This window comes from Heteronotia binoei, chromosome 4 (assembly GCF_032191835.1).
Source record: "Heteronotia binoei isolate CCM8104 ecotype False Entrance Well chromosome 4, APGP_CSIRO_Hbin_v1, whole genome shotgun sequence".
Taxonomy (NCBI): domain Eukaryota; kingdom Metazoa; phylum Chordata; class Lepidosauria; order Squamata; family Gekkonidae; genus Heteronotia; species Heteronotia binoei.
The window spans coordinates 167,880,126-167,892,749 of record NC_083226.1 but is presented as its reverse complement, the minus strand read 5'-3'; the positions used below and the strand labels follow the sequence as shown (position 1 = coordinate 167,892,749).

Here is a 12,624-nt window from a genome sequence, read left to right as displayed (position 1 = left end):
CAAAACACCCACCAGGTTTCAAAAAGATTGGACCAGGGGATACAACACTATGAACCCGCAAAGAAGGTACCCTTATCTTTCATTATTTCCAATGGAGGGAAGGCATTTCAAAGGTGTGTGGTCCCTTGAAATGTGATGGCCAGAACTCCCTTTGGAGTTCGATTGTGCTTGTCACAACCTTGCGTCTGGCTCCACCCCCAAAGCCCGCAGATATTTCTTGAATTGGACCTGGCAACCCTAAGTGCCTACAGAGAGGTCACTTCTGTTGGCGCTGGCGACTGCAGCAAATGGCTTTAGCCGTTCTTCAATCCATTACTTGGACCCCTCACCCCTATTTTAAAGATGTTCTCCCTGTTACTTTTCAGAAGCGTTCATTTTACAGGGAAAATCCCCAGCTCCACCAATGTCATAAATAACTGACTCTCGGTAATATTCAGGACGTTCGCAATCACCAGTAAGAAAGGGCCCAGTTGCGTTCCCTGCACTGGGAGTCCATTTAGATCTGGAATGATTTCCAGCAGTAAGTGGAAACAGAAATCATAACTATCCTCTTGTTGGTAACTGAAGCAGATGTTTTCGATCTGCACAATACCAGAGTTGTCAAACTCAGCCCCGCAAATCCGGGCAAGGTAATTCGTATATTATGCAAATAACGTACTTATATACAAGCGCATCTCATTTGGGTATTTGCCAAGAGGCGCTTTCTTCCTGCCAAAGGCAAGAACCAGAGACAGTGACAGGCGGTGAAAAAATCTTATCATCGGGGCCCTTCTCAGCATCAGGGAAAGCTTACAGTCCTTCACCAAATGACTCTCATTTACCAGTAAACGTTGGCATTTTCCAGGACACACTGGAAATAATCACCATTATGAAAAGATTGCCGAATGGCTTTTCTGACTTTCTTTAAACAAAAGCTGGGCAAAGCAAAAAAAAAAATTCTATAAAATCAGTTTGTCAAACTTCATCAGAGTCCTGCTGAAAGAGATTTGCCAGAGCCCTGCTAATGAACTGTGATTTACAGCGTCAAGCCCAGAAATAGCCTTTCCCCCCCACCCCCAGTTACATTTTTTTGGTTGCATCTCAGATTTTGGTTTGTGGGCAGGAGCGCTCAGTTCCACCCCCCTCTTTTCTGATCGTATCAGAACAACAGATTTACTTGATCCAGTTATTTGATCCAAGAAGAGATGCCAGTCTCCAGGTGGGGCCTGGAGATCCCCTGGAATTACAGTTCGTCTCCAGCCAACAGAGATCCATTCCCCTGGAGAAAAGGGATGCTCTGGAGGGTAGACTCTGTGATACTGTACCCCGTTGAGGTCCCTGTCCTCCCCAGACTTCATCTCCAACCCTCCAGCAGTTTCCCAGCCTGGTTCTGACAACCCTACCCCCTGATGGACAGGGGAGACCCCACAACTCTGGATCCAAGGTTAATAATAACTGCAATCAAAAATACTGTCACCGTCATTTATAAAGTGGGGCTGATTGCTGGAAACTCTCAGAACATTGTTGAGTAGTTTGGGAGGTTGTTTTGGCGGGGTTTTTTTGGGGGGGCAGAGTGGGAGGGCTTCTAGCCCCACTGGTGGACCTGGAGAGCCAGTTTGGTGTAGTGGTTAAGTGTGCGGACTCTTATCTGGGAGAACCGGGTTTGATTCCCCACTCCTCCACTTGCACCTGCTGGAATGGCCTTGGGTCAGCCATAGCTCTGGCAGAGATTGTCCTTGAAAGGGCAGCTGCTGTGAGAGCCCTCTCAGCCCCACCCACCTCACAGGGTGTCTGTTGTGGGGGAGGAAGATAAAGGAGATTGTGAGCCGCTCTGAGACTCTTCGGAGTGGAGGGCAGGATATAAATCCAATATCTTCTTCTTCATCTTCTTCTCCTGGTGACACTTGGGGGTTTTTTTTTGACCGCTGTGTGCCATAGAGTGTTGGACTGGATGGGACATTGGTCTGATCCAACATGGCTTCTCTTATGTTCTTACACTCTATTATTCAGTAGAGAACAAATTATGTAATTGCTTAGAACAAACATAAGAACATAAGAGAAGCCATGTTGGATCAGGCCAACGGTCCATCCAGTCCAACACTCTGTGTCACACAGTGGCAAAATTTTTTATATATACACACACACTGTGGCTAATAGCCACTGATGGACCTGTGCTCCATATTTTTATCTAAACCCCTCTTGAAGGTGGCTATAAGAACATAAACCAATGAATGTTGTCTGAACACCTGCCCCCCCATCTCCTAGCTTACCTGCCATTTTAAAAAATTATTATGTTTCAAAAATAAAAACACAAAAACATACGAACATAAGAGAAGCCATGTTGGATCAGGCCAATGGCCTTTCCAGTCCAACGCTCTGTGTCACACAGTGGCAAAAAACAAACAAAAAAACCCCCAGGCACCATCAGGAGGTTTATCACTGGGGCCAGAACTCCAGAAGCCCTCCCACTGTGCCCCTGCAAGCACCAAGAATACAGAGCATCACTTGCCCCGGAGAGTTTCATTTATACCTTGTGGCTAACAGTCACTCATGGATCTCTGCTCTTAAGAACATAAGAGAAGCCATGTTAGATCAGGCCAATGGCCCATCCCGTCCAACACTCTGTCACACTGTGGCCAAAAAGACCAGGTGCCATCAGTGGGGCCAGGACACTAGAAACCCTCCCACTGTTGCCCCCCCAAGCGCCAAGAATACAGAGCATCACCACCCCAGACAGAGAGTTCCATCAATATGCTGTGGCTAATAGCCACTGAGGGATCTCTGTTCCAGGTGTCTATCCAATTCCCTCTTGAAACTGTCTGTGCTTGCAGACGCCACCACCTCCGGTGACAGTGAATTCCATGTGTTAATCACAAAGAATATGTTCAAAGATAATGAGTTAATGAAGGCTGAATTCTTCACACTGTTTCTCTTCAACTGAAAATTTCCAACCGAGTCCATTCTAACAACACCTTCATTTTTTTTTTTAATGCTGAAGGCATTATTTATATAAATAAAACAAGATGAGCAGCTGCGTCGTCCGTCTGTAACAGCAGAAAAGAGCAAGAGTCCAACAGCAACTTAAAGACTAACTAAATATGCAGCAGGGCATGAGCTTCCATGAATCACCGCTCACTGCTCTGTATCTGAAGAAGTTTGGTGTAGTGGTTAAGTGTGCGGAGTCTTATCTGGGAGAACCGGGTTTGATTCCCCACTCCTCCACTTGCAGCTGCTGGAATGGCCTTGGGTCAGCCATAGCTCTCGCAGGAGTTGTCCTTGAAAGGGCAGCTGCTGTGAGAGCCCTCTCCAGCCCCACCCACCTCACAGGGTGTCTGTTGTGGGGGAGGAAGGGAAAGGAGATTGTGAGCCGCTCTGAGACTCTTCGGAGTGGAGGGCGGGATATAAATCCAATATCTTCATCTACCTCACAGGGTGTCTGTTGTGGGGGAGGAAGGGAAAGGAGATTGTGAGCCGCTCTGAGACTCTTCGGAGTGGAGGGCGGGATATAAATCCAATATCTTCATCTACCTCACAGGGTGTCTGTTGTGGGGGAGGAAGGGAAAGGAGAGTGTGAGCCGCTCTGAGACTCTTCGGAGTGGAGGGCGGGATATAAATCCAATATCTTCACCTACCTCACAGGGTGTCTGTTGTGGGGGAGGAAGGTAAAGGAGATTGTGAGCCGCTCTGAGACTCTTCGGAGTGGAGGGCGGGATATAAATCCAATATCTTCATCTACCTCACAGGGTGTCTGTTGTGGGGGAGGAAGGGAAAGGAGATTGTGAGCCGCTCTGAGACTCTTCGGAGTGGAGGGCGGGATATAAATCCAATATCTTCATCTACCTCACAGGGTGTCTGTTGTGGGGGAGGAAGGGAAAGGAGATTGTGAGCTGCTCTGAGATTCTGATTCAGAGAGAAGGGCGGGGTATAAAACTATGGTCTCTTCTTCTTCATGAAAGCTCACGTCCTGCCACAAATTTTGTTAGTCTTCAAAGTTCTACTAGACTCTCGCTCTTTTCTACTGATACCCAGCCCCAGAGACGTCCATCTGGCCTCAAGGAGGGCCAAGGCCTTTTCAGCTCTGGCCCCTGCCTGGTGGAATGAGCTCCCCCCGGAGATCCGGTCCTTGCGGGATCTGCTCCAGTTCTGCAGGGCCTGTAAAACAGAGCTTTTTTGCCAGGCTTTCAGCTGAGGCAATGGGCGTCATTTGTTACCAGCCTCCCCCCTTTGTTCCATCCCAGTGCTGTAAGATCTACTGGACCTGGAAAACAGGCCATGTCTGTGAGGCAGAACCTGCCATTTTAGTCATTCTGCAGTTTTAGATGTTATATATCTAAATTGGTCTTTTATTGTTTTTATTGTTGATTGTTTTTATGATGTAACCCGCCCTGAGCCTGTCCTACGGGAAGGGCGGGGTAAAAATCGAATAAGATAAAATAAAATATAAATAAAAGTCTTTTATATTAACCACAATACTTCTTTTCACTGATACATTCTTCTGCTTCCATACCTTGGCTAAAGTTAGTTTAGGAGCTGTTTTGACATCCACTATCATCACATGAAAATTCACCGGAATGGAAAACTACATGATTTAACAAAAATAAGCCTGGTGTATTTAAAATGTCATGGCCAATTTCTTTACAAAGCATTATACAAACCATCCTTCAATATTTCACTGTTCTACTGCACTTCCACCACATAAGCAAGATGTCAGGCTGCGGGTTGTTACGGTACCAACAGTGGTTCTTATCTTATCTACCAGAAGAGCTTTGTAGTGGGGTAGGAAACATGTATATTTCTTTAAACAGACTCTATGCTACTTAACAGAATTCAGACGACATCATAAAAAAATATAGCTGAATTAAAACAATGCTAAAACACCATCCACAGCAGTCGAGGAGCTAAGATAAATGGAGACATCTCCAGTCGCTGATCCTAATACAAGGCTTGCATTGAAGGGTCAAATATGGAAAGCTTTTCTTTTGATACGAGCAGTGTTCCCTCTAAGCTGAGCTAGTGTGAGCTAGCTCACAGTTTTTTAGCCTCTGGCTCACACATTTTTGTTTCAGCTCAGGAAAAATGGCCCAGAGCAAACTAATTGATGCAGTAGCTCACAGATTTAATGCTAGTAGCTCACAGATTTAATGCTAGTAGCTCACAAAGTAGAATTTCTGCTCATAAGACTCCACAGCTTAGAGGGAACATTGGATACAAGTATAGGCAGAAGACTGCTTCCCTATTTTGACAAGCTTTCTGGATGTTCTGCATGTAACATTTGCCATGCCTTGTGGGAAGGCACAGTACTTAGCTACAATCAAGTGCTAGATTTTTCCTGAGCTTTGTCTCCAAGAAGCTCAGAGACTAAGTATTTCACCTATGAGCACATCCATGATCTCTAGCACTCTTTAAAAATTATAATCATGGATCTGTCTGGCGATGAACATGATTATTATTTAGAATCATAGAGTTGGAAGGGACCTCCAGGATCATCTAGTCCAACCCCCTGCAAATGCAGGAAATTCACAAATGCCTCCCCCTAAGTTCACAGAATCAGCATTGCTGTCAGATGGCCATCTAGCCTCTGTTGAAAAACCTCCAAAGGTGGAAAATTTAGAAGCAGGGGTGTCAAACTCATTTGTTATGAGGGCCGAATCTGACATAAATGAGACCTTGTTGGTCCAGGCCATGTGTGTACCTATTTAAGGTTAGGTAGCAGAGATATAAACTTTATAACAGACACAAACAAACACACTTAAAACATTAGCACTCGGTCTTAAAGGTGCTTTCTTTGTATTTCTCCTGTGGAATCCAGGGGACTGGGCAAAGGAAGCTCTGGCTCTTTCCTTCCTTCCCCAGGGGACCAGGAGAGGGAGGAGCCACAGCTAATAGAAGGAAGAGAGACTTGGCTCAGTTGCTCTGCTGTGCAATGGAGAGAGCCTGGCAAAGCAAGCTCTCCCTCTTCCCACTTCCTCCCCAAGGGAGGAGCCTCAGCCAATGGAGAAAATAGAGATTTTGCTCTGTAGCTCCTGTGCGATTAAGCAATCCTTTGCAAAACAAGCTGTGATGCAGAAGGAAGCAAGAGAGATGGAGAAGGAAGCAGATGACAGTCAGTTGCTTGGGGCCTGATAGGAGCCCTTCGGGGGGCCTGATTTGGCCCCTGGGTCACATGTTTGACACCCCTGATTTAGAGCGTTTGCCCTGACCTGGCTAGCCTGATCTCATCAGATCTTGGAAGCTAAGCAGGGCTGGCCCAGGTTAGTACAGAGACCACCGAGGGAGTCCAGGGACACTGTGCAGAGGCAGGCAACGGCAAACCAACTCCGAATTTCCCTTGCCTCGAAAGAGATCACCATAAAATCAATTGTGATTTATTGACCAAAAGAAATAAAAGAAGATGTATATTCCTTCCCCTGGTAACAAATGTTCTTGGGGTACCTAAAAGTGCTTGCGTTACTCTTGAATACTATTGCTCAGAGCTGAGAACCCCCGCCCATCCGTGCAAAATCCAAGAAATGATATGAATGGCCTCCCCGCACTGGATAATTAGCAGAGACCCAAATATTACTTACCAGATCTATATTCTGCATGACATCTTGGAAAGAAGGGTGAGTTCGAAATTGCTCGAAGAGGTCCCGCTTATAAAGCAGCGCGTACACTAAGTTAGGGTTATGGTGTAAAGAGTTGGTCAAGCAGGAATTGATGATCTCCAGCATCATTCGAATGACTTCTTCAATCACGTTCAGGTCCTGCGCCTTTTAAGACACAAAAAAAAAAACGAACTAAGCACAATATACAGCATGCCAACAATTTGTTTTCCAAGCTTCCTTCTATGAGACTATCATGATGTACCCAAGCCAAGCTAACACAGATGGCACCAGAGCCTTTTTTTTTTAGCAGGAATGCACAGGAACTCAGTTCCGGCTGGTTTGGTGTCAAGGGGGTGTGGCCTAATATGCAAATGAGCTCCCGCTGGGCTTTTTTCCCTACAAAAAGCTCCCGTGAAACAATGGTGACATTAGTGGGTGTGACTTAACATGCAAATGAGTTCCTGCTGGGCTTTTTCTAAAAAAGCCCTGGATGGTATCATTTCCAAGGAGGACGTTCAAGATTCAGCTATATTTTTCTTTCCTTTTTGCTAAAGCCATCGTGTCTTGGACCACCTTTTATACCGGCAGCTGGAAAAGTTAAATCATTTCTTTTTGAGCGGCATTTTGGGAAACGCTGCAAGCTCCTCGAAAATTCACCGCAGGCTTCCCCAAATGATAAAATCGGCAATGGGAGACCTGTTTCCCTGTCCTTACCGATCTTCCATTTGCAGTGTGTGGCTGCTGGGATGTTGGGTATGTTTTATGGCAACACACACAGTTCATTTGGGACAATACTGAGGCTTGACGTGAACTGAGAATGCACCCTAGAATGGCGGTCCCCAACCTTTTTGGCACCAGGGACTGGTTTTGTGGAAGACAATTTTTCCAAGGACCGGGGGTGGGGGGATGGTTTTGGGATGATACAATTTTGCACTTTATTTTGGTGTGATGGTTAAGTGTGCGGACTCTTATCTGGGAGAACCGGGTTTGATTCCCCACTCCTCCACTTGCACCTGCTGGAATGGCCTTGGGTCAGCCATAGCTCTGGCAGAGGTTGTCCTTGAAAGGGCAGCTTCTGTGAGAGCTCTCTCAGCCCCAACTACCTCACAGGGTGTCTGTTGCGGGGGGAGGAAGGTAAAGGAGACTGTGAGTCACTCTGAGATTCGGAGCGGAGGGCAGGATATAAATCCAATGTCGTCTTCTTCTTATTACTACATTGTAATATATAATGGAATAATTATACAACTCACGGTACCGGTTGCTAACAGGCCACGGACCAGTACTGGTGCGGTCTCATTTGGAATACTGTGTACAATTCTGGTCACCGCACCTCAAAAAGGATATTATAGCATTGGAAAAAGTCCAGAAATGGGCAACTAGAATGATTAAAGGGTTGGAACACTTTCCCTATGAAGAAAGGTTAAAACGCTTGGGGCTCTTTAGCTTGGAGAAACGTCGACTGCGGGGTGACATGATAGAGGTTTACAAGATTATGCATGGGATGGAGAAAGTAGAGAAAGAAGTCCTTTTCTCCCTTTCTCACAATACAAAAACTTGTGGGCATTCGATAAAATTGCTGAGCAGTCAGGTTAGAATGGATAAAAGGAAGTACTTCTTCACTCAAAGGGTGATTAACATGTGGAATTCACTGCCACAGGACATGGTGGCGGCTACAAGCATAGCCAACTTCAAGGGGGGTTTGGATAAAAATATGGAGCAGTGGTCCATCAGTGGCTATTAGCCACAGCATATTATTGGAACTGTCTGGGGCAGTGATGCTCTGTATTCTTGGTGCCGGGGGGGGGGGGGGAAGCAAAGTGGAAGGGCTTCTAGCCCCACTTGTGAACCTTCTTTTTTTTTGGCCACTGTGTGACAAAGAGTGTTGGACTGGATGGGCCACTGGCCTGATCCAACATGGCTTCTCTTATATTCTTATGTTCTTACTGGTCCACGACCCAGGGGTTGGGGACCCCTCCCCTGTGTGGAAACTCTCAGGGGAGTTCCATGGAAGATGTGCACAGGGGTTCCCCAGCCAGACAGGTTAAAGTAGAAAGGCTTCCCTGAAGGCAGAAAAGCTTGCAAGTTAAATTATTGAAGATGAAAATGAATGTATTATTTTTATTGTTCCTACAGAACAGGTTTTAGATTTGGGGGGGGGGGGGGCGGTTAGGGGGGAAAGAAGAAAGATAACTTCCATGTCCCACTATCCTTTTTGCCCCAGAGACATTAAACACTCCTGTCTGTTTTATGTTTTCGAGCTCTGAACCTCTCTTGTCATTTTCCAGAGTTCCTGGTACGCTCAGACACGGCTCGCCCCCTTCTACGCATGGAGTTAAATTTAAGTGACATGCCTAACGAGACTGTTTTGGAAAATATGCAAATGGCCCAGGTGCCTCTTTTCATTTTTAATCCCGTGTATTCCAGGCCATTGATGTTACATTACCCCTACAAGAATTTGCATGGTTTTATTATTTCCTATTGCTTAAAAGACTGCAGAGAGACACAGCGGAGATCTATAAATAAGCAGATAAAATATCTTTCTCTTGAAAGAGAGTTCTTGAGGTTGTTTTCAATTGTGCCGTCTCTGGATGAAAATTCCCCTGAAGGCTCTCCCCACCCCCCCACCCCCCACCCGGTACAGAATTCTGCAGGATTCTTGCTGGAGTTTCTTGCCTCACAGATTGGCACAGGTACCCTGGGCTCCATTGCTATAACCAGCAAAATTAAGTGCTGAAACTTCACCCAGATGGTACCACTTTAGGCTGCAGGCAGGAGTTTATAGATTTCATCCCCACACCATGCAAATGCTCCATATAGCTGGAAACACAGCAATACAGTAGAACAAAGTAGGAGTCAAGTCCCACCTTTTAGACCAAGAAAGTTTTATTCAGGGGCCTCAACAGGGATGGGATGCCTCTTCCAAAGCAGCCATTTTCTCTGAGGGAACTAATCCTTAGTCTAGAGCAGGGGTGGCCAAACCAGAAAAAATGCCAGATGTTTGAGAGCCACAAGACATAAATATCAGATGTTTAAGAGCAGGCAGGTAGGCAAATAGATCGGGGAGGGAGAGAGATATGGGAGAAAAGCAACTTTAAATGCATTTTCCAAGCTGCTGGCTGGGCGAAGTGATTTAGAAGAAGAATTGCAGATTTATACCCCGCCCTTCTCTCTGAATCAGAGACTCAGAGTGGCTTACAATCTTCTCCCCCCCCCACAACAGACACCCTGTGAGGTGGGTGGGGCTGAGAGGGCTCTCCCAGAAGTTGCCCTTTCAAGGACAACCTCTGCCAGAGCTATGGCTGACCCAATGCTGCGCCAGAAGCTGCAAGTGGTGGAGTGGGGAATCAAATCCAGTTCTCCCAGATAAGAACCGCCCTGAGCCACTTGCTGGGAAGGGCGGGATATAAATAATAAAATAAATAAATAAATAAATAAAATAAGAGCCCACGCACTTAACTGATACGCCAAACTGGCTAAAAAAAATATGCTTTCTTCAAGTTGGCCAATGGGTGGGGGGGGGGGGGCTTCAAGAGCCACACAATATGTGTGAAAGAGCCACATGTAGCTCCTGAGCCACTGTTTGGCCACAGAGCGTCAGCTGTAATTCCAGGAGAACTCCAGGCCTCACCTGGAAGATGACAAGCCTAGAAAGAGCTCTCTAAAACTGTATGAAGTTGCCTTAATGTGTGAAACATTCACTTATGGACAGATACAAGAAACTGCCTTCTACTAAACCAGATCCTTGGTCCATCAAGGCCCGTCTTGTCTACTCAGACTAGAAGCAGCTCTCCAGGGTCTCAGGCAGAGGTTTTTCCCATCACTTACTGCCAGATCTTTTAAACTGGAGATGCCGGGGATTGAACCTGGGACCTTCTGTGTGCCAAGCAGAGGCCCTTCTACTGAGCCATAGCCAATGGGAGTTGTAGGCAAAACACATCTGGAGAGCTACCGTTGGCCACCCCTGCTTTATGGAAACTGATTTCCTTGGGGTATAATGGAGAATTGATCTCTGGTTATCTGGGGCTCTGGAGGAGGGGGCTGTTTTTTGAGACAGAGGCACCAGATTTTCAGCATGGCACCCAGTGTCTCTCCTCAAGTTTCAAAAAGACTGGACCAGCGGGTCCAATTCTATGAGCCTCGAGAGGTGCCGCGACCCTACATTATCTCCAAACGGAGGGAAGGCATTTAAAAGGTGTGCGGTCCCTTTAAACACGATTGCCAGCACTCCCTTCAGAGTTCAATCATGCTTTGTCACATGGCTCCACCCCCAAAATTCCCAGATTTTTTTGGAGTCAGATCTGGCAACCCTGCTGCTACCTGAACTCTTTCAAACAGAAGTGTTAAGCAATTGGAACTGGGGATCTTCTGTTTGCAAGCTGTCTGCTCTACTGCTGAGGGATGGCTGCTCATCTGCGACCCAAGGGACGGGTTCCGCCCAGCCCAGACTGCCTTGGAGTGCAACCTGAGGGAAGGCGGCTGAGCTATGCCGGCTTGCACAAGTCTGTCTCCACTCCAGGCTTTTTTTTTTTTTGTTTTTTTTGTTTTAAACAAAGAAATCCTGAATCTGGCCTCACCCTGATTCATGAATCAGATTAAAAGACCAATTTAAGGTTGTTTTTTGGTTTTTTTTAAAAATAATAATAATTACGATCCTTATTTTGAGGCACCCGGGGCCGTCGACACGGTCATGCGCTTTTAGATTGCTTTCTTTACGCTGCAGCCGAAGTTCGCGCTATCTAAGCAGCTGACTGCTGAAGCAAGAGACTGTTCTTTACAAGCCGCTAAGCCAGAACCGAACCCCAAGCTTTTTATGGCGGTTTACCGCATAGCAAAAAAAGGGTTGAATGCAGAATTTGTTGGTATGCTGGGGTTTAAATTTATTTTACTATGAATATAATCAGAGGTAAAAACAGTGGGGGAAGGGGGGAAGGGAAAAAGGGGGGGAAAGAGGGAAGAAGAAGATGATATTGGATTTATATCCCACCCTCTACTCCAAAGAGTCTGAGCGGCTCACAATCTCCTTTCCCTTCCTCCCCCACAACAGACACCCTGTGAGGTAGATGAAGATATTGGATTTCTATCCCGCCCTCCACTCCGAAGAGTCTCAGAGCGGCTCACAATCTCCTTTCCCTTCCTCCCCCACAACAGACACCCTGTGAGGTAGATGAAGATATTGGATTTATATCCCGCCCTCCACTCCGAAGAGTCTCAGAGCGGCTCACAATCTCCTTTACCTTCCTCCCCCACAACAGACACCCTGTGAGGTGGGTGGGGCTGGAGAGGGCTCTCACAGCAGCTACCCTTTCAAGGACAACCTATGCCAGAGCTATGGCTGACCCAAGGCCATTCCAGCAGGTGCAAGCGGAGGAGTGGGGAATCAAACCCGGTTCTCCCAGATAAGAGTCCGCACACTTAACCACTACAACAAACTGGGAAGGAGGGATGAGAAGATATAATATATAATGCACTTCTTGATACAATAAAAGTCTCTTTCAACTCTTAGGTGGTAGACTTCTAAACGAGGTATAAGAATACCATTTCGACACCTCACTATATGAAATGCCTGCACGATGTCCCACTTCCACAATCGCGATGAACAATACTGAGTTCTGTCTACTACTGCAATCTTATTCTGTAATCTTAGTTGCTCTGCCTACATCATTCCTTCCTAGAATTACGCACAGAGAATGTTCTTTTACTTTTGAGAGGATTTACATTCTCTGAGTATATATATATATATATATTTTTTTTTTTAAAAAAATCAGATTCTTCTGCAAAATTGGGGGATTGCCTGAGTTTGCAGAAAAATCTGTTTTGGGTAAGTGTGATTCCGATCTGCAGATTTAGGCATCCACAGATGAGGGTCACACCTGAGAATTACATATATAAATGCCTTTTACTCAGTAGCCACACTGAGCCTCTTTCTAGCCATAAACCTAGGCAAAAATACCCAATGCTTTCTCTTTGAATAAGGGAACTAGGGAACTTGTGCTAAGCCACTTGGGGCAAATCGATCACTTTTAAACCAGTTTATGTTGGTAGTGGCGATTTCCCCAAGGAA

At 46.1% G+C, this 12,624-nt stretch overlaps 2 protein-coding genes across 2 annotated transcripts in view; both read right to left on the bottom strand.

The window, feature by feature from the left end:
* The window catches only part of RPL17 (ribosomal protein L17), a 456,550-nt gene that overhangs the window by 56,721 nt on the left and 387,205 nt on the right, over positions 1–12,624 (bottom strand). The gene's annotated exons all lie outside the window — the stretch shown is intronic.
* The window catches only part of DYM (dymeclin), a 421,761-nt gene that overhangs the window by 71,795 nt on the left and 337,342 nt on the right, over positions 1–12,624 (bottom strand). The window contains exon 16 of the mRNA XM_060236187.1: positions 6,546–6,728. Coding sequence (XP_060092170.1) covers positions 6,546–6,728 — 183 coding nt within the window. The remainder of the gene's footprint in view (positions 1–6,545; positions 6,729–12,624) is intronic.